This window comes from Lepisma saccharinum, chromosome 23 (assembly GCF_977018435.1).
Source record: "Lepisma saccharinum chromosome 23, izLepSacc3.1, whole genome shotgun sequence".
Classification (NCBI taxonomy): Eukaryota; Metazoa; Arthropoda; class Insecta; order Zygentoma; family Lepismatidae; genus Lepisma; species Lepisma saccharinum.
In genome coordinates, this window is record NC_139251.1 from 51,667,945 (window position 1) to 51,695,718 (window position 27,774).

Below are 27,774 nucleotides of genomic sequence, written 5' to 3' on the forward strand. Positions count from 1 at the left end.
AATGCTTAGATGAAAGAAAAGAGTGGAAATGTATTATAAGATACTTATGAGGTGTAGGTTAGTTAGTATTTTGTACAATATGTAAACACAGCAAAGATATACATTATTATTGTCAGGACAGGGACAGAGTGAAAGGGGAGACAAGGGAAAGAAAAAGATTGAATGAGTGAAGCAACGAAGGTAGTAATTTTATAGATGTGAATTTCCTTTTTCACTAGTTCTTTCCTCAAACCTTGAATTTTTGCTACTTCATTTCATCAGGATCAAATATTAGTTACTTCATAATGGACTCAATAAAGATATTTTGAAATTAACATAAGATTAAAAGAATTACAGACACACCGAGTACTTATGGATCCCGCAAAGCTCTTTTTAATTTTTCTATTACTTTCAGTGGCCTCTGCCATCATTCTCGTTGGAACTTGTTGCACTATTGCTTGGCATGTTTCTGTTGTTTTTTGTTCCTCAATTGACGCCACGTGCGCCATCGCCTGCCGTTCACCAGTGTTAACCCCTTCCGTGCGGTGACGTTGAAGGGAAGTGCATCCAAAAAGAAATCATCTATATATAGATGCAACCGCAAATTAGTTTAATGGTAAATAATGTAAAAAAAAATAACTATAAAAATACTTTCTGCAAAATGAAGCTAAGGAAAACAATCTATATATAGACTCTGCTACAAATAAACATTCCATATTAGATAAGGTAAAGTTGCCTCTGCATACATACAGCACCATAACATGAGGACACAATTAGGGGATTTGGGGGTAGGGCCCCACACATTCTCGATCTCAGCAAATTTGGAGGTGATGTGATCAGCTGCATGCTCCAGCTGTCTTTCCCTACCAGGGTTGCTCCCAGGTACCCATTTATTTGAAGCTGCGTGAGCCTCAGAGCTGCTTTATGCAGGGACCTAACAACGCCCACCCCAGGAATCGAACCTGGGTCTCCCATGTGGCAGTTAGACACCCTACCAACTAGACCACTGTGGCCCTAATTCCATATTGCAAGAAAATACTTTTCAGGAACTGGCAAAGCATGAACAATGGATTGTTGATTGTCAATAGCCTGCACAGACTATAAAAATCATAAAAAACTGATGTCTATAAAAATACACAAACCATTAATTTGAAACAGCCTCTACAATACAGACACCCTGCAATAAAGGGTTATTTTTAGAGTGTATATATAGCTGCGCTGCAGTTAATGGGCTTATTGATGTTCAGTTTAGATTCAGTTATGTTCAGTGAACGGTGGTATGCGTTTCCTTGATTTTAGTAGCTATGATTGTGCGTACTGACACCATGCATGGATTCCCTTACTGCAGCAATTAACACTGATGAAGGGCAGATGGCACGGATGCAGGCAGATAGGTGACAGCAGTGCACCTAGTGGCAATCGAGGAACAAAGAACAGAAATGCACCAAGCAGCAACACAAGAAATTGCAATGAGGATGGTGGCGGTGATCACCGAAGTTAATAAAACAAACCAAAAAACAGCTTTGTGGAAATCGTGAGTACTAAGTTTCTCTGTAGTTATTTAGTACTAGTATGTCGCTCATTTCCCACAAAAAAAAAAAAAAAAGAATAAGATTAAAGTTTTCTCACCCTTCTTCTGCTGTTGATACCCTGGTTGTTGGCCATGATACCGGTTCTGGTAACCTTGATTACCCCCAGAACGCCATGGCTGCTGGTGCTGGTACCACTGCTGAGGTGGTGTGGGGAGAGTGTTGGCGGCCATAGAAGACCCTGAAAGCTGGATAGGTTTTTCTTTAATTTCACTCAGTGCAACTTTAGCTGCATTCTCCGCTGCCTATAAGAAAGCCACATAGAATTCCAAAATTTTTTTCTTAGAAAACAAAGAGAAAACACTTGTCAACAAACCTTAAATTTATTGTTGCTCAAACTTAGAAAGTAACATGCAGCGTACATGGGTCCCAGGTTGGTATCCCAGCCTGGGCATGAATGTTCTTTGTGAACGTCCCTTCATGAATTTCATCGCATCATCACTCATCCTCATCTTATCTTATCTTCGTAATTAGTTAACCCTTTTGAGGCAGATGACGAAATATTCATCATGCATGGAAATTCCCCAAGGATGGGGCTCATTTTAAGAAAAATGTAACATGTTGGAAAATGTTTTTTTAAAAAAGTTGTAAGAACACGATAAATGCCAATGAGGGCTCGTTTTATTCAGAATTCCCAAGGTTTACGTTCAGTAAGAAAGAATGAATGGAAGTAACAAAAGCATAAGGCAAAGAATACTGACGTCAGCATCCACACAGTGGTGCCAGAAACAAGTGATAGAACATGGGCTTTACGAGCAGATCCTTTCACCAGTGTTTACTGCAGGGTGGATGGTGGGTGGATGCGGATCGGGAGGGAATGGAGAAATGCTTATTGGATGGCTAGGTTGAGTCTGGGGGGGGGGGGGGGTATGGTGGCGTGCATGCCTGATATGTAGGCCCTTTCCCATCGCCTGCGGGTGGAGGTGTCAGTGTGCTGGGGTAATAGATGTATGTTGAAGGTGGTGTTGTGGCTGTTGGTGTGAGTGGCGACAGTGAAGGCGGAGTTTTGGGTAGAGGCTCTGTGGTTATTGATGCGGAGGTATTAGAGGTTTCACCCAGGTAGAAGTAACCACAGATTTGACAGATGAGGGTGTATATGACATTGGAGCAGTGGCAGGTGCCCTTGGGGTGAAGGGTGAATTCACCAGCTGCGGTATGGATCAGTAAACACTGGTGAAAGGATCTGCTCGTAAAACCCATGTTCTATCACCTGTTTCTGGCACCACTGTGCGAACGTCAGTATTCTGTGCCTCTACGCTTTTGTTTACTTCCATTCTTTCTACCTACATGTGACAATGAGGCTATAGCTCATAGACTTTTCTTCTATCGTGGTAAGTGTTTACTGTCTCCTACACCATTTATGTTAATCTGCCCTTCTGGCACTTTCTCATTCTATCCCCTTGCATTTGGACAAGGCAGATTAAGCATATAATGAGGCCAGTCATAATTACATGTTGGTGATTGAAGCACATGCCCCAGATGCTGAAGTGAAAGTGCTCGGAACAGGCATAAATGGAGAAAAAAGTTGGAAACTGGTAAATGACTCGGTACCCTACTAAATTCAACTTTAGTGGATAAGACCTTTCTCCTTTGTAAACCAGACTTGTGGGAGGTTCGTGAGCTTTTGTGTCTACACACTGCACATCATCTTGGTAGTTCAAAAATCGAAGGGTTTTGTTCCATTCCACTTTCTCTCAATTAACCCTTTTGCCCACACCAGCTATATTTCTACTGGACACCAATCAACCAACAAATCAGAGGAATACACTAAGGATGGCCAAATCTGGAATTCAGATATCAGAAATTCTGATATTCAGATATCTGAATGTGCACATTACATTATCTTGATAGTTTTACATAGTTCATATGTTTTATCTACTCTCCACATATTCCTTTAAATGCCATGTCCTTATTTCTATCGAATAGATTCTCAACAATAGTGTGGTTGGAAAGCAAGAAAAAATGGAAGAATATTTCAGTTCCGGCGGAGAACATGCCCTTAGGGGGGCAGATACTACATTAATTCCCGAACCTAAAACACCCCAGACCCCAAGTCTTTAAGTCGTTTGTCTATAATGGCATCTTCAAAATGGCAGTCATGACGAAGATTCTATTCCTGAAACCTGTTAGTTCATTGCAGTAATTTATCATTCATGACATCTTATTTTCACCTAATTTGCAGTTTATAACTGTATTATGATAAGAAATTAAAATGACCCACTTTATCAAATAATATTAGATATGGCGGCCAATATGGACGCGAAAAGTCTAAAAGTAACCCTTTAAGCTATTTGATCATGTTTGGGATCAAACCTTATGACTTGGAGGTGCCAGAACTCAACAGTAGCATCCAAAAAGAGTGTCAGACTGTCAGGATGTTAGCGTTTAGTTGTGGCACCTCCAAGTCATAAGGTTTGATCCCAAACACGATCAAATACCTGAAAGGGTTATTTCTAGACTTTTGGCAGCCATATTGGCCGCCATATCTAGTATTATTTGATAAAGTGGGTCATTTTAATTTCTTATTATCATAATACAGTTATAAACTGCAAATTAGGTGAAAATAAGATGTCATGAATGATAAATTACTGCAATGAACCAACAGGTTTCAGGAATAAACAGATTTTCCGCACATTTTTTAAATGTTTCTCTTTTTTTCCGGGAGACTAAAACAGATCTCTGCATTGCTCAGTTCAACTTAATTGCATAAATTTTTCAGTTTAAAAAAAAAAGAAGGAAGTATAATATTTCAGTGTAGTGTAAAATATAACATTCTCAGTTTTGTCCCCTAGTGACCTGCTACCTGGGATATGGGGGGAAAAAATGCTGAAGGAACAGATCACAAATCTTATATCTTGTTGCACCTTCCACACCACTTCACTTCCTCTCTCAGTGTGCTGGAGAGACAGGACAGATCCTTGTGGTTTGGTGTGTGCAAAGGAGCAAGCTTAGGATTTTACAATAAGCATGCAAAAAAGAAAGTTTATGTGGATTTATCATGTGTGCTTTATTTTTCAATGCAGACCATTTGAACAAGGATATTCCAGAACCTTTATGTGGTAATTATTTCTTAATTTCAGAAACAATTCTTACCAGAATAACTTACTGAACTTGAAAAAGTAAATGTAGCCATTTGTGTACTACATGCATTATCAGATATCTGGATTATCGAAATATTCACATTTTTGTTGCCATACCTAGAATGCAACTATCATCTCTGTCAAGGACAAGCATCGAAGGACCAGCTGGTCATATATTTGCATTACAGAGCATATCATCATATTCATGCGCATGTACCCAGTTTCAGTTTGCGCTTGGCTTCGGGTTTCTGTCTTCAACATTTACCAATTGGATGTTTGCTTGCTCGAAAAAGTCTTGGTATCAAATAGATGCAGGTGATGCCATTCATCCATAGAAGTGCAATGCTGTGCAATAAATCTTCCTAATCTCAAACCTCCTACTATTACAGCAGCCCACATGTTCAATTGCATAATTCCCAAGTCATTCTCCAACAGGATATTTAGACGGGCTTTTCTTACAACTTTACACCTAAATATTTTGCCGATAGGATAGGTTTGCCATCACACTGGGAACAAACTATCATACCTTATGCTGCTTGACTTGTATTAAAGTTATGATCAATTTCCATCACTTTTCTAGTTCTCCCAGGATTGACAGAACAATGGACGCTTGGATTGTCTGTAAAGTTACTTTACGATAAAATCGAGTAAAGACAAACTTGTAAACCAAATTAACAGAAATGTAGGGATGGGACAGATTAATCGGTACTCTATAATTATCGACCGATATAGGCATATCAGTTCATCACAAAATTATACCATTTAGTTATTAATTTTATGAATAATCCCCATGTCATACTTTCTAAAAAAAGGAAATGTCTAAATATGCAACTTCTTTTGCACTGCATTCACCTCAAAACACACATTTATTAAGGAGGTCAATGAACCATTCGGGTGTTCAAGGAACATCTGGAATGTTATACTGGATAGGTAGAGTATCAGTTATCAGTATAGGAAAATTATGTATCGGTATTTGCCAAAAATTTCATATCGTCCCATCCATACAAAAATGTGAAACCTGTGCTTAAGAAGCAGAGAGGGGGCCCCAATTAACAGCAATACACATAAACCCATGTGTAAGTTTCACGTTGTCACGACATTTACAATTTTTCTAATCAAAACTAAACAAATTATTATTTTATAAGTTCATTTAAAACCATGGCATTCAAACTATACAAATGTTTCAAGTTGCAACTGAAAACCCACCTTGTCTTTGGATTTTTCTGGCTCCCCATAGAAAGCTCTTCTGTCTGGTAAAACAACTTGTGCCTTCACCATTTGGTCTTCATTCAGGTGAATGTAATTATATCGAGGCATGCCAAAACCTATAAATAAATACAAATTTAGCTATTTGTAGAAAATAATACAAAATATATGAGAAACATGATTTACATTTCTAATTGGGACAACAAAAGCTATCTAGTATTTGTATATCAAACAAAATGGGACCCTTATTTAAAGTGGGATCAGAATAGTTATGTACTTCCACCATGATCAAATCTGGGACCCATTGTGTATAAAAAGAGTGTAAACAACTTATGAAGTATCATAAACAAAATTTGAAACTATTTATAAACACACACTTTACAATTTAGAGTAGGGAACAGTCATTTTGTATCAGGTTGTCCATCAAGTACATCTTATAATATCTGATGAACTGATTTCAAATATGAAAATATTCCTGCTATAAGTCTGCATGTGTCATGACCATCAAAGCACGTATGCCCATTGTAATGAACCTGAGTGTTTAAGGTTTTATATTTGTAAAATGTTAAGATTTTTAAAGGTTTGTTATTTAAAAAAATGTTCAGAATATCACAGACAACTATGGTTAGACTAGTAAAGTTGTTGTTGACATCAGTTTTCCATCTCGGCAGAGGAAGTGAATGAACCTGCGTGAATGTTTTCCCCTGACAACGGACTGAGTTGGAAAAGAAGCGAAGGTAGGTGAATTAACAGGAACTTGGTAACGGAAAATGGAATGCCAGAATAGTGTTATTGGTTAGCATTAATTTCGTTTCTTAACTTTTGTGTATTTTAGTTTGTATTGTCCAACGTCAATACTATATGAAGTTGTGTGTTAGTGATTGTGATTTCAAATGCTGTAAGAATTGTTCTTTTCGCCTATTCATGCATCAAATGACAACGAAAAGAAACGTGAGTTAATCTGTACGTTGCTTGTAAGTCCACATACATTAGAAGATATAAGTGATTATAAAACTGTGCCTAACTTTGAAAACAGTGTTGTGTTTTAAACGCAGCAAGCCTAGAGAATTAAATAGTCTCTCATGTTCCTGATGCAAGGATTAGCGGACTAACTTTGTAACGACAAGTGTCCAACTGGAGGAAGTTGCACCATGCTAACCCATCCAGTGGCAGAATAAGGGTGATGGCTGCAAGTGGAGCTTAGATGAGGAAACATATTTCGTGAAAATTGTCTTTGTTCTATTTCAAAAGGTTTCCTTACGAGTTGTAATAACCTCACAAACACAAAAAACCTATCAATGGAATGCATACAAATTAAATGCTGATTTGAGACAGATCCAAGATTGGAAGCAACTCTTTTCTGTAATGCCAAGACTTAGCAAGCAAAAAAATAGTGGTGTTGGCTTGTAATAATTATATACCTCCTTTACAAAGCTTGATGAACTAAGCCATTTTATTATTTTCCTTAATTAAAACATAGAAAGTTGCAAATATCTTTTGATATATCAACTTTCAGAGAAACTAGTACATATTCATGTTCAGCAGATCAGAAGTATTCAAAAAATGCCAAAAAAGAAAAAAAATATTGTTGCCTAGCATTATTCAGGAACAGGCAGGGTAATTTCATAACAGAGTACATGATATTTCGGAGCACATACTGCTGAGAATTCAAATAAATTTACCTGTATTCTGTAAATGCGTCATAAGGTCTGCACAGTAGCTTTTGGATATATCAGATGCTTCCCTTGACCCAGCAGCTCTTGCTCGCTAAAAAAAAGAACATTAATAAGAACTATTGCATAACAGCACAGAAGTAAATATGAGGCGCAACCAGAAAGTAAGTTCCGAAAGTGCCCAAGATGGCACAAGTGGTCAGAGCGGGACGTGATTGCGCAGGAGTGGAAGAGGAACGCGTAGCCATAACCTGGCAGAACGCAGTTGTGTGGAGTCAGTGTTGAGAGAACTGTGGTACGGTAAACATGGCTGTGTGCACAGTCTGCCGCAGAGTGCGTGGTATGTGCGGTAATCATGTTTCTCCACACTAAGAAGCTGTCGGCGTGAGAAATCCACCGGCAGTTGTATGAAGTGTATGGACCGAATGTCATGAGTGAAGGAATGGTCAGAAGATAGTGTGTGTGTGGGGGGGGGGGGAGGGGAGAAACATGGATGTCCCTATGTGACGCAAGAAACCAAGCAACAGTCCATGCACTGGCGACATAGGGGTTCGCAAATCAAGATCAAATTCAAACAAACATTGTCTGCCCGAAAAATGTCGTGCATGATCTTCTGGGACCGACAGGGTGTCCTCCTCATCCAGTTCTTACTCCAGGGGCACACCATCACTGCTGAACGGTATTGTGACACTTTGCTGCAACTGCGAAGGTCGATCCAGAACAAAAGACGTGGAATGTTGAGCGCAGGAATAACGTTATTGCATGATAACGCACGCCCCCATACAGCAAGGCTCACGCAGGCTACTCTGCGCCAATATGGTTGGGATATATTTGACTATCCCCCCTACAGCCCCGACCTCGCACCCAGCGACTTCCACCTGTTCCTCTACATGAAACTTTTCTGGCCGGACAACGTTTCGACAGCACAGCTGAGTTGCAGATGGGTGTGACATCCTGGTTCCAGTTCTTGGCAGCAGAATTCTTTGACACAGGCATACAAAAGCTGGTGCCGCGTTATGACAAATGCCTCAACAAGGATGGTGCATATGGTGAAAAGTAGGTTATGTATCACTAGCTCCACAGTAATAAAATCATTGTCTTATGATGTTCGTCTTTCATTTTACAGTCCATCAGAACTTGCTTTCTGGATGCACCTCGTATATTAAAACTAAGAATCAGCTTTTGATATTAAAAAAAAAAATAATAATAATACAAAAACAACACATATGTAAGTGTCAAAGAGAAGGTACAAAATTCAATCACAGAATGATATATGAATTTTGAGTTGAAAGAGAGGACTGGTGGAAGACCAGGAAAAATGGAGAGGCTTGACTTCTATTACGATCCAACCAGAGGCAGGAAACGGCAAATGATGATTGATGGGTAAAATGCCTGTGGTTATGTGGCTGGTATTAAGTATGGAAATATACTATAATTATGATATTCACTGTGTTCATAAATTATTGGTCCATTTTGTAAGACTATTTTCACCACTAATGAACAGAACTGCATGATATTGGCACCATACATACCTTAAATGCATTCGATGTGCACCCAACTTGTGCCACAAGAAATGTTCAGATAGTACTTCCATTCTCGCTAAACCTTCCCAAGCATGTCTGGTGTGAAGTTTCCGATGGCAATATTTTGCGATTTCTTCCTATGGGGTTTTATCAAAGTCAATACTTATGTTCCTCCACTTCCACAAAAACTGCCGGAACTGCAAATATGCATCAACATTGCCATCAGAATCTTCACAAAAGATATGCTTGAGAAAGTGTGGCGAGAATGGAAGTACCACTTGGACATCTGTCATGAGACACATAGAGCACACACTGAATACATTTAAGGTATGGGTGAAACTTCAAATTTCAAATGGTGCTAATATCATGTATTTCTGTTAATTATTGGTGAAAATATAGTCTTACAAAATTGACCAATAATTTTTGGACACCCATTATAATAATCATGTTTATAAATGAATAAAATGGTAAAAAAAAGAGGTATGAATAAGACATTAAAACTGTGTCAGTGTTAAAGGTGTCATTTTATTCCAATGTGTCTATCATATGTAGTGGTCAAAACATATGAACAGTGAAACTGCCAATAATTTTGCCAATTTGATATCTGTATAAAGAGCCTACTATAATGGAGTGTATAACCACACTAATTGTGCACAAAGTACAAAATTAGCAACATAGATAACACCATGGAGGCTTGTCATGGATGCTACTTTTTACATTTTTAATATTTTTTTAACACTAATTAATGGAAGGCAATGTGCAACATAATTTCAGTGATTAGCGTAAGCCAAGCATGTTTCTCTTAAAATATACTGCTGGACAAAGAAAACCGGACACCTTAATATTTGACATCTGAATTGAAATGACAGCTCGCACGTATATTACAGAATGTTTGGCAGATCATGTAGTACCATATGCACCATTCATAGACTCGGAGTTTGTTTATGCATTCGTACTTAATTCAGTTTCTGCAACATTTAGTTAGCCTTCGAATCAGAGCTTTTATCGACCCATTGCGTTATCACAAAAAAAAATGCAAGTGTCCGGTTTATTTTGTCCAGCAGTGTATATTACACTAAAAATATCTGTAACATGTAACAAGCTACAGTAGTGTGCTGCCATGATATGGAGGGAAGTTGGATTTCATCTGCGAAGACTGAGATATCAAATCCACAATGGCCACCAGTTTACAGGGTTTAATGGACAAATTAATTTTATTTCGGAAAGAAATAACTGCAGAAAAACATTTACGGGGTTCTTCCCAACTAACTTAGAGATGGATGTTCATTCATTTGGTGAAACTTTTGAGATTGCCAGATCATAATCAATATTGACATTAAAAAGCAAAAATTAATAATACACTTGATTATCACTTTAAGAAGATGTTAACAATAAAGTTAACATCAAGGTCATATAGTATGCACAATTGTTGCGATTATCCACCTTTGCTATAGTTAACATGACACTTAATGGGGGGCAAACATCAAGCATCATACTGATCTGTGAATGATAATTACCACAAAACTTGCTCAGAAATATCCATATTGGTGGGGTTCAACAGCATGAAGCATGTACAAGACATGGATTCACCAAGTGCTGCATACCATAGCCTCATACAAGGAACTCCATTCATACTTTATGTCCCTCAAGATACATGCAGTGACAGAAAACAAAAGGCTAATTGACAAATCACTGGGAGGAAGTTCCAGGTTATAGGGTGGATGGTCAAACACCTCCCTGCAGAACTCCTGAAGAAGATCTGTTGTGCACTGAGCCGTATGTGGCCGAGCATTATCGTGCACCATGACAATGCCAGCAATGAGCATCCCACGGTGCTTGTTCTGAATGGCCAGTCACAACTTCCTTAGTGTTTCAGTACCCTTCAGCATTCACCGTCTCACCTCTGGTCAAGAACTCGATGAGAAGAATGCAGTGCACATCACTTTCCATGAAGACACAGTCTGCTTGAATTTTATCTTGCATGGCGATCCACTGTGATGCCAATGCATAGACTGCTACTTGGTAAAGTGTGAGGCCCACATTTCATTGCCTGTGATGATCCTGTCCAGAAACTCATCGCCGTCATCATGGCACTGCTGTAGAAATGTCAATGCTGCTCCCATGCACTTTGCTTTGTGTTTGGGTGTCGGTTGCTTTGGAACTCACTTGGCACACAATTTCCGGAACAACAGGTTCTTCAAGACGATGTCATACAAAGAGCGAGAAATCTGCGGAAAATGGCTGCTGAGTTCCACGGTTCTCCACAATGTGCTGCCGCACCTGCTCCACAAGCTGTAAAATGAAGGGCCGTCCACTGAACTTCTCATCATGCACATTTTGCCGACCTTCTGCAAATTGCCTGCACCAACGACGTACCATATACCTGACCCAGCTGACGATGGATTTCGATTGGCGATATGCCTTGTGTGTTCAAAAACTTTATCACCAACCTAACCTCACAGTCCGCGGGAACTAGAATAAGAGCCGCCATCTTCAATCGCTACTACAGAGCTACTGTGAGTTGTTGGGGAGTGCTGCTGTTGCATACGATTTCCCCGTCATGCATCTCTCACGCATGAACCTGCTATCTGTTGGCCATTCAGCAAACTTACTTTCTGTATCTGCCTCGTATGTCCACCAAAGACTGTTTACAACCGAGGTCGGGGCAACAATGACTGCAATCCTATTTCTGCCACAGCCAAAGCATGCACTTGATGCCCTTATTTTCTTCTGTACCCATCGAGAGTTGTCACAGGTATTTTAGTTACCACTTTCAGCCCTCCTGGTATCCAACACCAATCCTCAAAATAATTTTTTGTAACTACCGATTTTCTCACTGCCAGCTGTTTAGTACCAGGTTCTGTTACATTCCCTAGCGCAACAATCTAAAAAATATTGTTACAGTAGGGGGTTTGGTACACTTGCCAAAAAACAGTTTCTCAAATATGTTGATGGCACCAAACTTAACCCTCCTAACCAACATATGCATTATTTTCAGTTATAATTCTAATAATGCGTATGTTGTTAAGTTAGGAGGTTAGGTCTGTTAGCAACCCATTGTGCATGATTTTTTAGCAGCTGGATGTGCTCCACACTGAACTCTCCATAACCTTTAGTGGACTATCGTGCTGATTAAAAAGTTCATGTGCTTTTAGGATTTTCATACTTGTATGTGAGGTTGTAAACGCCGACAGATGTTGAGATAAAACTTTGAAATGTAATGTGGAAGAACCCTCCCCCCCCCCCCCCCCGACACCAAAGTTACATTTGGAAGTTCGCGCGAATTTGACAAAAAATGTTATAACTCATAGACCAATCTACTTCGGGTAACTTTTATTTTGCAGCTAAAACATCAGGGCATGCAACCGTGCAGAAATCAAAACACCAAAGCCAATAAGAGGGGATGGGTGGGCCTCGGCCTGCAACTTTGAATGAAAAAATCATAAAAATGGGGAGTTTGTCCCTCTTTCCTGCTATTTTGGGAACGGAAGTAAACTTTAGCATTATTTTCAAGGAATGGTCCTTCTCAACCGAATGAAAGTCATTTCATGTTCCTGGGTGCATTACATTATCGAATATGTGAAAAAACTCCCAATTTATATGATTTTTTTCATTGAAAGTTGGGGGCCGCGGCCCACCCAACCCGTCTTATTGGCTTTGGCATTTTGATTCCTGTACAGTTGCATGCTCTGATGTCCTAGCTGCAAAACAAAAGTTACCCGAAATAGATTGCTCAAATAATCTCTGGGATATAACATTTTTCTGAAATAAGTAAAAATTTAAAAATCGCACGCAAAGGCTGCGGCAAGTGAAGGGTTACTTTTGAAAACCCGCTCGGACTTCTAAAGGTTAATTCTGATAATGAGCACACTCAATATCAGCCCTTGGGAGGCACCAGTTCATTGATGCCTAGTTTGAACTCTAAAGAGGATATCAGTAATCATAAGCAACCAAATACCATAACAATTATTGCAAGATTGTAACAATACCTTTTTCTTCTTTTATTTCACACGAGAGGTAGAACAACAACATACACATGGTAATAAATGCTATTTTTGTACAATTGTATACACTCTTAATGAACATAAAATATATGAATGAGCCGAGTAGATTTATGAGAAAAAATAAGATTCATTTGAGAGCCATCTGTTGGTGAAATTATGAACTGAGTGAGACTAATACTACAAAAGGGCACTAAATGGCAAGTTGACTTTATGTAAGAAAAAGGTGTGTATTTTTTATATAGGCATTGTTAACATGTTGAGAATTACCTAGTAATTTACAAAATAAAAAAAATTAAGATTGTGTTTGAAAAGAAAAATCTTAGTGGGTGAAATAAGTTATTTGTTATTTAAGTAGACTGTCTTGATACAACGAAAAAAGAACACCAATGACCAGGGAACAAAAATAAAGGGTACCCAGTTGCCATGGAGCCTTAAAATTTTCACCTGGCACCTGAATTGAAATCTGAAATGGAATCATCACATTCAAAACCAGTAAACTATTTTCACGCAGAACTCGATAAAAAAAAATAGACATGTAACTGACTACACAATAACGATGGTCACTTTGTGAAAGTCAAGGAAGATCAAGAGCTACAAAATTATTTCTATTTTAGAGGTAAGTGTGGCAATTTTGATTAACTCATTTCTAAGATGCTGTGACTACATAATAGTGCAAAAATTTAAATTTTACATAAATATTCCTGTTGGGAGAACCCATGTGGCCCCACAATAAACCAAATTGAGAAGAAAAATTCTAAAATCCAGTACTGTTATGATCCAACTACAGTGCAAAGTTGTGTCAAGAGGCATGCATATGTCGTTCTTGACAAAAACACGAAATGTGAAATAACACATTGTATTGTTAATTTTTCATGTTTCTGAAAGGTGTGAGGTGCATTTTCCTACCCTGTCTTGTCATGAAATGATGCAAAATGAACTGCAAAATATGAAATAGACTCTTAAACATGAAATTTAGAGTTTATTTACCGACACGGCATTTTCTGAAGTCACAATTATCCTTAGAGTTATGCAATTCGCAAAAAATTGATTAATTCTGCTGTAAATATTTGAGAAGCGAAAATGGACCCCTTTGTACAGATATAAACTTAATATTCTGGTAATGACATAAAAAAAGTAAAGTGCTCCCCTGTGCTTTGCACCATGCCATGAAGGTGTATAGGGGGTGTGGGGTTAGGGCCCCCATACTTTCTTGATGTCAGCCGAGCTGGGAATGATGTGATCAGCACCACACCCCTGGCTGCCTTTACCCCCCAGAGTTTCCTCCAGGTACCCACTTTATACGATGCTGGGTGGGCACCGGAGCCACTTGAACAGGTTGAAAAAGTCCCAGCTCTCCCTCGCCGGGGATCGAACATAAATGTGCTATTAGAAGGGATATGTTTATTTGTAGTAAGTAATTTGGGTTATATTCACAATTTTTAAAACCAAAATGTCATTTTATATAACACTTTTTCACTGCTATAACAGCAAAATTTTATTTTATTTACCACTTTTGAACCCGAAATTGACTGTTTTTGTATCGAAATTTTGCTTTTTATTTACCAAAAATAAGTGCCTTTAACAATAGTTCATCGTAAAAAAAATGCATTATGGAATGCTAAAAACATCGGGTTTGCTGCTGATATTTAGCAGTCCTCTAGGTAAATATTGCTGGATTGTACATACTCTATGTACATAGATATGTCTTGCAGTTGTAAAGGATTATCCGCGCTATGTACTAAGTATGTGTCAAAGAGGGGAGATGGTTTTCTTAAAAGGGAATTTCAGTGTTTTTCCCCCAATATTTTACAGCATTTTGTGACAAAAAAAAATGGAACTGCACCAAAAACTTACTGCAGTATCCACATTAATTTCACAGGTGGAAACATCTTCAAATTCTTCTGCTTTCACGTCTTCTGAAAGATCCTTCAGGAGATGTTCAATTTTCTTTTACCTCTTCTACTGATGAAATTAATTATCTTAAGCATATTAGTTTCATAACAAGAAAATTAGCTCAGGGCATGTAAGGAGGGTGTTCAAGTACAGGGGGCAATTTTACTTGCCAAAAACTGGTGCATAGACAAGGCCCTCTCTGCCAATCCATTGTCGTGGTGCAAGATCCATCTATTCCTCCTTAAGTCTGACCATTTTTGCCAAACATTTTCGTGAAGCCTAGCCAAAACTTTGATGTAATATCTGATTAATGGTGTGTCAACTAGCAACACTGAATCTTCAGTAATTTCTGATTACTCACTGCAATTTATAATGTTTCTGCCTGCCACTGAGGTGCAAGGAAGGTTGTTACTGTCCACAATCCACGCCAAACAGCATGTGCCATTCAAACACACATTATCTGGACATACAAGCTTCCCATTAAGCATTGGTCAACATAAGAAAAGTCTCTTATTGCTGAAATTTAACTTTCGCCATAAATTTAATGTCGATTCATTGTGTACAGTTTTTAAATTAGTAATTTTCAGCACAACACTAGCACATATTCATAAAATGGTACCTCATTACCATCCAACTGAAGTCAGTCACTAATAAATCATGCTGCACAACACTGCAGCAAGCCAGTTGTTGTTATCACTTATTTCTTCAGTGTTACAGCTGCTTTTTTGAGTCAGTCCTCGTATAAAACAAAAATGGACACCGCACATTTTCATTTATAGCAATACCTGCAGATAATGGGAGACATACAGTTCGTCCAGTTCTTGCACCTTTTTGTCATAAGAAAAGAGTTAAGTCTGCCTTAGCTCAGATAGGCTAATTTGAGTCTAGCTTAAAATGGATCCAATATTAACATTTCTAGAATTTGTCATGTAAAATTATCCGTAAGGCTGCTGCATTTAGCTAGCTGGTCTTCAAGTGAAATGCACACTAACAGGCATAGCATCACATTCAATAACTGCTTTCACGTGATCCACCAATTATCACCTTCCACAGCCACATTCACTAAGGAGTGCTGGTAGAAAGCATACCATGTCAGCTTGGCATGCAACCATATCTCTGGACTTAACTCACTCATTTCCTTTCCATACCAATGACCCTCTTGTATTGTATTAACCCCTATACGTTGAGGCCCATTTTATGCAATGAAGCCTCAAAGCCGAGCAGGTTTTCAGATGGAAGTTTAAAATTACACAAAGTTTAAAATATAAATTTATACAAGGAAACTTCTTTCTTTTTTGAAAGAATGCACATGCAGGAGCAGGTATGCCTCATCAGGTGGAGTCTGGACATCTTGCATTTCACAGCAATGGCAATATCCTCACACACCGAAACCATCTTGCACATCGTTGTGGATGTTCTGGAGGACTACTTTGAGGGTTCATAGGGCACTTTATTTCGGCCTCTTTGGTTATGTACTGGCAATGTAGACTTGTGACCAATGCATGTATGTAAGACAAAACTTTTTGTAATGTTTTTTTTTTTTTTTTTTTTTTTTGGCACTTCCCTACTAACCCCTGGTAGACACAGCCTACCTTGTTTATACATTGTTCAATTTCATAAAAGTGTCCTCTTCCATTTGTATATTTTTCCCTTGTGCCGGTCCAACATTCTAGCAAAAAAAAAAAAAAAAAATAAAGTTGCCATAACAACTCACCCCCCAAAAAAAACCCTATCTTGGTAACTATGAATGCTAGAGTTACAAATTATACCTCATTTTCTTCAGTACAGACTCGGTTATACCCCATGGCTGACAAAAATCCATTTTTTACTTGAAGGGCTCGGGTGTGAGTGACATTTTGGTAATTTCTCAGTTCATTGAGAAAAAAGATTATTAGAAGCTGTACTGTAGACAAGTTGTTTTCATGTTGTGTTTACCAATTTCACAAGGCTTCACTCAGTCCAACGCAAATTGTATGACATGGCAATTTCACTTGAAAATTGAAGGATGGCACATTTTATTTTGTAACTAAAATAATATAAAAATGTCATCATGTTTTACACCCGAGCCCTTCATTTATCAAATAGAAGAAAAAGATCAAAGTAAAAAAAAAAATATTCTTTTAAATTATATTTGAACCTCATTGGGCCCCCACGTAGGGTAATGCCAGGATGCGACAGTTCAAAATGGTACCTTCGTATTGCCTGGTATTTATCCCATTCTCGTGACAAGAATTGTGTACTTGCTGTTCCTATTCTTGGAGCCACACTTTTTTTTTCCGGCAGAAAATCCCCCCAATATAGCCAGAATCAAATCAAACTTCACTAATTATTAACAGGATACTTCAAGGTTCATGTAACATTGAAAACGTGTATCTTGGAACATTACCTGAGTCACAGTATGTCCCAAAATTAAAAAAAACAAACAATGTAACATATATATGTCACATCCCAGCATTTAAGGGATAAAGATACAATTATAACAGTGTGTCCTCTATAATCAAGTTTAGAAAGTAAGAATTTACAAAATGTTATCAAACCTTCAGTCTCCATTCAAAGATCATAAATCAGCTTCACCACATTCCCATTTACAGGTATTTTTCCCAAGTAAGGGTGCTACCTCAACCATATACTTGAATTTGTTTTGGTTAGAAAGCTAAGCCGTCACCATGTTCAATATATGTGTTAGTATACTGCAAGCAAAAAGGGATCATGTACTTACTGGCCAAAAATGGGCAGAGGATTTCACCACTGGTTTCTGTAAAAATGTTGCTTTCATGCATTAAAAGTCTCTATTGAAAACATACATAAAAATTGATTGTAAAATTCACTCAAATGAAAGACAGGAAAATCATGCTTGAGGGTATGTTGTATAACATGATGCAATACAAAAGTGCAGTAAATAAAACGAAATGAAAAAAAATTGCATTATTTTTCATGCGAAATCAATGCTGCATCTATTTCATAACTGCTAGCAATTTCTTAAGGAGTTCATTGAAATATTCCGAATACTGTATATTTATGGGCAAAGTTAATCTTGTTATTATTAGTACATAATACACAATTATAAAAATGCCAGTTCCTATACAGTATTTTGTGTTGACTTCTTCCAATCACATGAAAGTAAGTAATGTTATTTCTTTAAATTGCATTGTACCACGAAGATGCATGGGAAGCATGGAAGTAGAACTTGATTTTGATAATAGTGCAAAGGCAATGCAATTAGCTTCCTTATTCTACTCTGAGGTCTAAACAGAAACAATTCTTGCCCAAGATAGCTCACCCTGTGAATTGAACCTAGGGCTTCCGAAATATAGTCAGGTACCTTAACATTGTTAAACAATGTGGTTTACGTGTCAAAATACATATATAATATTCCGACGACTATTCAAAAGTACCATTCCTTTCATTTTAACAAATTAACACCTAGCATGTGGAATTTCAGACAGCAGCACATGTATGATTTTGCATACACAAGCATTTGTCAATGAAATGAACATAGAACCCATTCACATGTTGCAGAATCAAAAACAGAATTTCTAGCTAACAATGAGCACAAGACCAAAATTAGATTTACCATATTTGCCAGCATATAAGAAACATCACTGAATTTATAATTAATTTACAGTATTTCAAAAATAAAGTAATGTGAAGGTCTACTTTTAACAAATAACTTGCCTAATCTAACTAGGAAATAATACAATTTCATCTTCTTTATCACACACCCTAAGGAATCAAGAAAGAAATCGTCTAAGTCAGAACAGAGAAAATTTCCAGAAATGAAGGTAACCAAAAACTGAGTATGGCGTATAAGACGCACCCTGTTTTTCAGACCTATTTTTAAGGGTAAAAGTACATCTTCTACACAGGCAAATACGATAGATTGTTTGAGACAGGGCTGATTCTGTGGAATATAATTCATGCTTTCCAGTTGAACCATTGTTACTGCTTCAGAAACTACAACTGCAAGAACTACAAGCATACCTCACTAATCTGACAGGTAGACTATAATTTCTACATTCAAGCCTCAAACCATTTTTCTCATAGCATTTACCTTACACTTAGTTTGATGAAACTTTGAACACATTTTTGTTAAAAACTACCAAATGCACAGACATAGTACAGCCTAGATTTATATTTTTCACGAAAATGTATAAATTGATTTTTTTTTAATACAAGGTAGGCTTATTCAGGAAGTAAGTTCCAAGTGGCTATAAAAAAACAAATGAAAAGTAATTATCAAACTACTGTATTGTCAATGCCTTCAATTACTTTTTGACATAGTGTCCAGGATTGTTAAGACACTTGTAATGAGGCATCAGGTTTTGTCTCCCCCTCAATGTAGCATGGAACCCCCCAGGTGCTTGCGGCTTCTGTTAGACCATACTGTTCAAGGAAACATCTCCCACCAAGAAACATTTTCAGATGCAGAAATGACAAGTCTAGGATGTGCAGGCAGGTGATTTAGGTGTTACGTTGAGCAGTAGCATGCAGGTTACTCAAATTTCTCAAACATTCACAACATGGCACATCACTAACAGGTGTTGGTGTCAGAGTGGCATCTCTGGCTTAACAAATGATGGCAGGACATATCACAATGTGCAGGTGGCAACATTGCATGATGAGATACAGAAACCAATGCTCCATTCAGTTTTGTGCTGCAATAATGGTGGAAAGTGCATACCAGAGCAGTTGAAAGTATGTAGAATCCATTGATAAAAAAAAATAATTTGACAATTACTTTTAGTTTCTTTCAGCCAATCGAAACAGTGACGTGCAAAAGTTTATCAACTTTCTTCCAACTTCATAGATTAGTTCATAATTGGGAAAAGAGAGACGCGGTAGTATATAAATACGAAGAAACTAGTACACACTTTTATCCGCGAAGCTCTTTTTTCTTTTTTTATTAATTTCAGTGGCTACTGTCACCATCTTCGTTGGAACTTGCTGTACTGTTGCTTGGCATGCGTCATTTGTTTGTAGTTCTCTGGCTGCCGCTAGGTGCGCAGTTGTTAACTGTGAGACATTAAAAACATAAACGATGCACAATAATCTGTCGACGGCACCCTTCTCCCATGGCATGTAATCAGCACGTTGCCCACTCTCGACCAATAGGTGAATCTCCTTAACACTTTCATTCTCCAGCTGTTCTACAAGCACGCCCTAGTGAAAAAGAAACATGTATCTTGACCCCCTTGTTCGAACTGGCAGCTTCGAAAGCTTCAGAATATTACAAAATCGTTGTAACCAAGAAGTCAGGAAAGTAAAGCGTTGATTTGCGAACGACCTTCTAAATTATGAGAAAAAGTCGGATGTTATTTGGAAAAAACTGAAAACTTTAGGGGTTGGTAAACAAAAAAGGAACAATAAATTAAACTTCTCCTTAGAAACGTTGAACGAATATTTCAGTGAAGATCAAACACTCGACAATAATGTAAAAGAAGAAACAATACGAACGATTTCCACCGCTGTCCACAGCACCGCACCAACATTTTTCTTTTCACAGATTCGGCCAGAACACGTTCAGTCAGCTCTGAATGAAATAAAATCAAATGCTGTGGGAATACACAAAATATCTGTTTTAATGATTAAAAAAAAATTCTCCCGAATGTTCTCGTTCCTACAACAAAAATTTTCTAACTTCTCCCTGTCCTTCGGTATATTCCAAACAATTTGGAAACTGGCTAAGGTTCGCCCTCTGCTGAAAACAAAGTTCCCAGCCTTGGCGACCACCGGCCCGTAAGTATTTTTCCGGCGCTGTCCAAAGCTCTAGAACACGTTGTCAGTAACCAAACGAGTAATTTCTTATCACAAAACAATCTAATGAATCCTCTCCAATCAGGATTCTGGCGCAACCATACCACCTGCACGTGCTCATCAAAGTGACGGAAGACATAAGACAAGCCATGGACATTAAAAAAGTAACTATTCTTGTACTTCTGGACTTTAGTAAAGCTTTTTCAGACTACTGACCATGACATTCTGCTTTCGAAGCTATCCTTCTTGTACAACTTCTCTGATCCAACCGTAGCTTTGTTCCGTTCGTATATTAATGAACGCCAACAATGCATCTTCAACTCGGGTGAGAAATCGTCATGGCAATCAATCAACACCGGTGTCTCCCAGGGAACCATCCTCGTTCCACTCCTCTTCTCTCTGTACATTAACGATATTCCCGACGCACTCGAAAACTGCAAATATCACATCTATGCAGATGATGTTCAGCTGTACTTGTCCTTTCCTCCAAAAACTATTGAAAATTCAATTCGAGATATAAATTATGATCTAAACAAAATCAGTACCTGGTCAGCTAAACATGGGCTACAAATTAATCCTTCGAAATCCCAAACTATTATTATAGGTTCACAAAAAATGCTTTCCGTGTTTGAAATTTAGACCCTCCTGCCCATAATGGTGTTAGGGAAAGATATTAAATTAAGTAAAAAAGCGAAACATCTGAGCGTAATAATTAATCACCACCTTTCATGGTTAGATCACATAAATTTAATGAGTAAAAGAGCTTTCGCTGCATTACACGCTCTTGTTCGGCTTAAATATTTTCTACCCATTAGCATTATAATCAAACTGATGCAAGCACTTGTTTTTCCACACTTCGATTAGTGCGATTCTGTCTATTCCGACCTACCAGATGATCTCACTCAACGTCTTCAACGAGTACAAAATGACTGCGTCCGCTTTATTTTTGATCTGAAATATAGGGATAATTTATCAGTTTTCTTTACAAAACTAAATTGGCTGAAATTAATTGCTCTGCGAAAGGTACACAACCTCACCCTTCTCTATAGGGAAATCAGTTCAAAAGAACCAGCTTCTCTCTCGAGCAGATTCTCAATGCTTTCCGCATCTCACAGCCTTGACACCAGATCACGAGGGAGAACTCAACTACTCATCCCCCTTCATAACTAAAGTGAAAAGTAAAGTGCTCCCCTGAGCATAGCACCATGCCATGAAGGCGTATAGGGGGTGTGGGGGTAATGCCTCACACTTTCTTGATCCGGTCTCAAATTTTTATTCAAAATCTTTCACCATTTCCACTTCTCGTCTTTGGAACTCACCGCCCCTTGAAATCCGGAACTCATCTTCAGCATATGTCTTTACAACACAATTAAAACGTATTTTATTGGGAACAAGTAATTAGCACCTTAGTGCAAGGCTAGTGAAAAATTGAATACAGTTACGTACAGAAACTGAAAACCCTTATTCACCTACTTATTTCAAATCCCTGACTACTGTCATGAATATGAGTGAGTGAGAGAGAGTGTGTGTGTTCTGTTGTATCCTCGTGAGTATAGGTTAGACTTTAATTCCTGTATGATTTTTTTTTCCTTTTTGTAATTTTTCTATCTTTGTTTTCAATATTTAACTTTTTATGTATGCATTATGTATTAATGTTTTCTAATTCTCATGTGTTAAAAATTCACTATAAACATGGTTAAGTGGTAGAAAAGACTACAAAGCCTTAACTTCGCCATGATAAACAAGATGCAATAAATAAATAAATAAATAAATAAATGGAATTAGTAGTTAACCTCCTTTAACATCTTTAAAAGCATAAGAATGAAATCTTTATTAGTTCCAATTATGTATAAAGAATGTTACATGATAACATGAATGGCCCTGATGATGTTTAACATGTGCAAAATCAACAAAGAATAAAAGTTTCCCCTCATGTAAATTATATTATGCCTCATTACAACAATAAATATGTAACACTAAAATGGAATATTAAATCTGAACATTTTGTGCATCAATCAAATGAAAACGTATGTTCAAAATAAACATATTAAATGCTGTATTGTCCAAAATTAACCAGAGTTTTAATTTGCTGGTATATTTTCATGGCTTTCTCATTATTTAAGAATTTCTTTGCACAGGAGTGCCAAGCTTCAATTATATAAATTTCGGTTTAGAAGATTACCTAAACCTTGGATGTGGACATACACTTTTCTCTTTGGAGACTGCTTTACTTTTCCACAAGATGCATGAGTATGCAGGTGTTTCTGCTAAACAAATTATTGTAATCAGAACATTATTATACTGACATTAAAAAAAACTACTTATGTCACGTGCTGGCAACATTCTTGTTAGAAACAACACAAAACACACAAACAGCACAATATGAGACACTTTAAAATATTGTCTGAGCTTTCGACTCAGTCTCGGAGGCATCATCAGGCTGGCTGAGAGACTGCGAAGAAGACATGGTCAAGGTTTCGAAGAAGTTGCTTGCTGTGTCTGCCGGAAGATGTCGTTGCGGTCTTGCAGTGCAGGTAAGTTCTTGCTTGTGGAGATTGATGGCTGAGGATCATGGGTTTTCTAGTTTGACTGTGTTATACCATGATAAATAAAGATTTTTACATAAATTGTCATTGAGATTTTTTTGTATTTTTATTCATGTGTACACCTTACTTAACGCCCCATTCAATTTTTCCTTTAGCATGTGCCAAAAAAGAAACACTATCCTGTAGTAACTTGTGGTTGGTTTATATACATAGTATATATATGTAGGAAAGAAAATTCTTCCAGGTTGGCCAAACACGTCATGCAAATCACGACTATTTCCCACAGGATTAAGTTTCCTTTTTAGGGACTTTAGGGAGGGTGTACACATTATTAAAAATACAAGTAATCTCAACACTGGATGTGGAAATCTTTATATATCATGGTATAACACAGTCAAACTAGAAAACCCATGATCCTCAGCCATCAATCGGAACTTACCAACACTGCAAGACTGCAACATCATCTTCTGGAAGACACAACAAGCAACGTCATTGGAACCTTGACTGTGTCTTCTTCGCAGTCTCTCGACCAGCCCTGACGATGACTCCGAGATGGAATTGAAAGCTGTCAAACTTTCAAAGTGTCTCGTATCGTGCTGTTTGTGTTGTTTATAACAATGATTATTATACTGCACATAAAGTACATTAGTAAATTGTAGGGATGGATTACCATGAAATTTTATACGATAACAATAAAACTAATACATGATATTCTACCAGTTCACTACTACATGGTCAACACTCCATGGAAAACTTGAAAAGGTCTTTTGACCTTTTTCATTAATGTAGCTAATATGTGACTGCAATAAGCTTTCACTTCAAAAACCAAATAGACATTACTTACAAAGCAGTATGAATTTTATCTTTATATTCAGATATTGTATTACATGACACCATCATCAAAGCTTTTGGGAATATGCATTATTGTACTGCATACTGAACAGTAGCCACATGGGTAAAAAAATTAGCTTCTCCTTCATGGTTGTATCATTTCAAATGAGTATGACCAAGTCACATTCCTGATCTCTGCATGTGCAGAACCAACAGATGGCCAGGAATCTCACCTTAGATCTCATATAACACGGTGACAATATTAGCCACTACACTATCATGTGCTAGTGAAACTCAGCCGCTATATACCACATAAATGACTGTGGCTATTGAAAATCTACTCAATATGAGAACAACAAATTACTACAGTGGAACCTCGATTTTACCTTTTTCAGGGGACCAAGCTGTAAAAACTTAAAATGTGGGAAAATGTAAAATCAAGAAAAATTTTAAAACATTTTGCTACGTTGAGACCATTAAGATTTAATATACAGGGTGAGGCAAACATCCAGCACCACCCTTTTAATTTGAAAATGGCTTGACGGAGGACGATGAAACTTTGGATATGGGTAATGGGGGCCAGTATGCATCATGGCGGCCATCTTGAAAGCTGCCATTTTGGAATTACCTCCAGATTTTCGAACGGGAAGGGGGTCATGTGGAACATCATTTAAGATGTGCATTTTCTCAGAAATAAGAATATGCAGTTATTTTTTCACTAACTTTATTTGGTGATTATATTTGAATATTTTGACAGTTGACTGGACCCATCTGGTGTGCCCCCACCCCCATTACCCATATCCGAGGTTTCATCGTCCTCCGTCAAGCCATTTATCAATTTAACACTTTAAGTGCTCAAGATGGATATATCCGTTTCATTCTTTTGCTGGGAGCATTAAGACGGATATATCAGTCCATTATTGTCTATGGCCTATACGTAATGGATACAACGAGTTAAACGCTTGAAACTTAAACTGTTGAGTTAGTTGCAGTTTTATCCACAAGAGGGACATTTTAAATGTTGGTTCATGCATTGTATTTGAGCACTGCTAAAGAAGCTCTTCGCGCTCCTCACTAGAAAGCTAACTGTGAAGCTTCGTTTGGGAGTTTTCTTCATTGCACTTTTTTGCAATGGCTGAAAGCAGCAAAAGAAGACATTTATCTGCTCATGAGGTAGAAGTGCTTTGTGAAAGTGATTCTAGTGACAGTACTGACAGTTGGTTCGACACAGATGTGGAAGAAAGTTAAGGGGAGTATTCGAGTTCCGACATTGAAAGCAGCACACCCCAAACAGTGCAACAATCTACATCGCAATTATTTGTATGCATCGCTACAGCTCGTAATCGGTTTCCATTTAATGGAAACAGTGGTGTAAACGTACCACTTACACAGAATGATGTAAGCAGTTATTCCCTGTGTTTCTTTGATGGTAATTTATGCCGCATGATTGCTGATCAAACTAACTTGTGTGCTCAAGAATATACAGGGTGTTCATCAAGTCCCGGTAACATTACAAAAAACACAGCTTGGAAACTACATGCAATACAACAATGTTGTTGATTTCAACATGAATAACAACTCTCCATGTTTATATGCTTTACACCTCAATGTGCGCTCCTCTAGTTGCTCTCAGCACATCCAAGGCGGTAATCCACTTCTGCCCAGCATATCACCAGTAACAGTTAGGATAATCTCCATTCTTCTTCGAAGAGTAGTAACATCTGGAACAGGAGTGCAATAAACACATATCCCCAAAGGAAGAAATCCAAGGGTGGTGGCCAGGGAAGTCTTTTTTTAATAGCACAGGAACTTTATGAACACCCTGTATTGCATCGCATCCTAATTTGAAGGAAAAATCTAGAGTTCACAAGTGGACTGATACAACATTGGAGGAAATAAAGACTTTGCTTGAGATTTTTACATTGTGAAGCAGCCTTGTGTGCAGCACCATGCTTCAAAATTTTCCAAACCAAAAGCAATTATTAGATACTATTATACAACCATGTGTGAGGTACACTGTAAACAAATTATTATGTATACCATTCAATAGATATAGAAACTACCCATTATTATGCATACCAATGTGCGTTATTAGTTGAATATAGTTAGAATACAGACTTTGAAACCTGTAATCCTTGCTGTTTCATTCCTATTTGTTTTCTAGCATAGACCATGTACATTTGAAACAATATCATGAAACAATTCCAAACGCTCGTGTCATCCGCTAGAAAATTAGCCACTGTGAATGAGGGTACATGGTCGGAAATTAGCCACTTAGAGGGTTAAAGGGTCGGGAAGTGCTGGACTTTTGCCTCACCCTGTACAATGAGGGAAAATATTAAATCCAGGAACTTAAAATTGTGGTCCCTCTGTATATTGCTTTCGTTTTATATAGCAATTTAAGAAACTTAGTAATACAAAAAGCTACATATTTCCATAGGTTAAATAGCTTTAACACTAAATAACCTGAAGGCTTGGTTACTCATTTCATGTAATCTTACAGCACCGGCATCATATGAATCCAATTTATTTTCGTGAAAATATGAAAAATATTTCCACAAAATCACAATTGACCTTTCTTAACAAATTTATATAAACAGGCTAAAACTGACAGTATAATGGCCCAAGAAATATCATCAGTTAAGTATACTAACCTGTAAGGAACACAACTCCTGTATTACAATACTCTCTTTGCAATAATATTACTTACATAGACTTAATTAAAAGTACTGTTATGCTATGACACAATCAAATAAAAAGGTGAAACAAACCTCAAACAGCTGTTCTACTGAGACCTGCTTCCCAGGTGCACTTGATGAGCTAGCTTGTGAGTTTTCAGGCTGTGCAGGACCTGCTGGGATCTTCAAAAGTTGTTTAAGCATTTCGGTTCCACTATCAGGTGCCTGACGGAGAATAAACAGTTGCAATTATACAGTGCTAGCATGAAACAGAACACTGTGCCAGCACCCTTTTCAATCGTAGAAATAACAAATATGAATCTACTGCAGTATTTTTCAGTATCTCCTATGAACATATGTGTATACATCAATATTTAGGACTCAGCTGATACCACTTGGAATTACACCAGAATGTAAAAATAGCTGTTAAGTATTCACAAAATACATTTTTTTGTGTTTTTTTTTTTTTTTTTACATTGGCACAAAAGCAATGGAAACTTGTTCTAAATTTTACATAACTTATAGGATAAATTAGACTCATCAAGAGTGTTGCGTGCCATTTTGGCAGACCGCATGAACAAGCATAATGCTGGTAAATAAAACCCAATTTGACTGACATCGGCTGATACCAGGGTGGTTGAGAAGTAACTAGTCATTGAAATTTCGCTGTGGTTTTTGTAATATTTAAGCACTCTCAATACAATTTTCTGTACACATACATTATGGAACAGGATTATATATGTGCCAACTCCGAATTCAATATAGGCAGCAGCAGCATCCACCAGCTTCCTCAAACTAATTCGAGTGGAATCCACGGTCTTCTGTAGGAATTCCTTCGGAACATCCTGAATCCGTGTCTCCAACTGTTCCACAGTGTGAGGTTTTGTATTCAGGGTGGCCACTCTAGGACCTTGATAAAAATCAAGTATAATTCCCGGTTTTCAAGGCAAACTTTCCAAAAATTCAAGGCTATACAATCAATGTTCTCTCTATTTCAACATTCGTATTACCGCCTCTC

At 37.7% G+C, this 27,774-nt stretch overlaps 1 protein-coding gene across 4 annotated transcripts in view; it reads right to left on the minus strand.

Moving 5' to 3' along the window:
• Positions 1 to 27,774, minus strand: part of pcm (5'-3' exoribonuclease pacman) — a 137,471-nt gene that overhangs the window by 1,758 nt on the left and 107,939 nt on the right. For 2 of the 4 annotated variants that reach the window (XM_083109975.1, XM_083109971.1), the window contains 5 exons: positions 26,850 to 26,981; positions 17,667 to 17,702; positions 7,537 to 7,621; positions 5,855 to 5,973; positions 1,609 to 1,813 (listed from right to left, as the gene is read on the minus strand). In XM_083109975.1, coding sequence (XP_082966101.1) covers positions 1,609 to 1,813; positions 5,855 to 5,973; positions 7,537 to 7,621; positions 17,667 to 17,702; positions 26,850 to 26,981 — 577 coding nt within the window. The remainder of the gene's footprint in view (positions 1 to 1,608; positions 1,814 to 5,854; positions 5,974 to 7,536; positions 7,622 to 17,666; positions 17,703 to 26,849; positions 26,982 to 27,774) is intronic. The other 2 variants (XM_083109974.1, XM_083109973.1) reach the window with 2 other exon arrangements.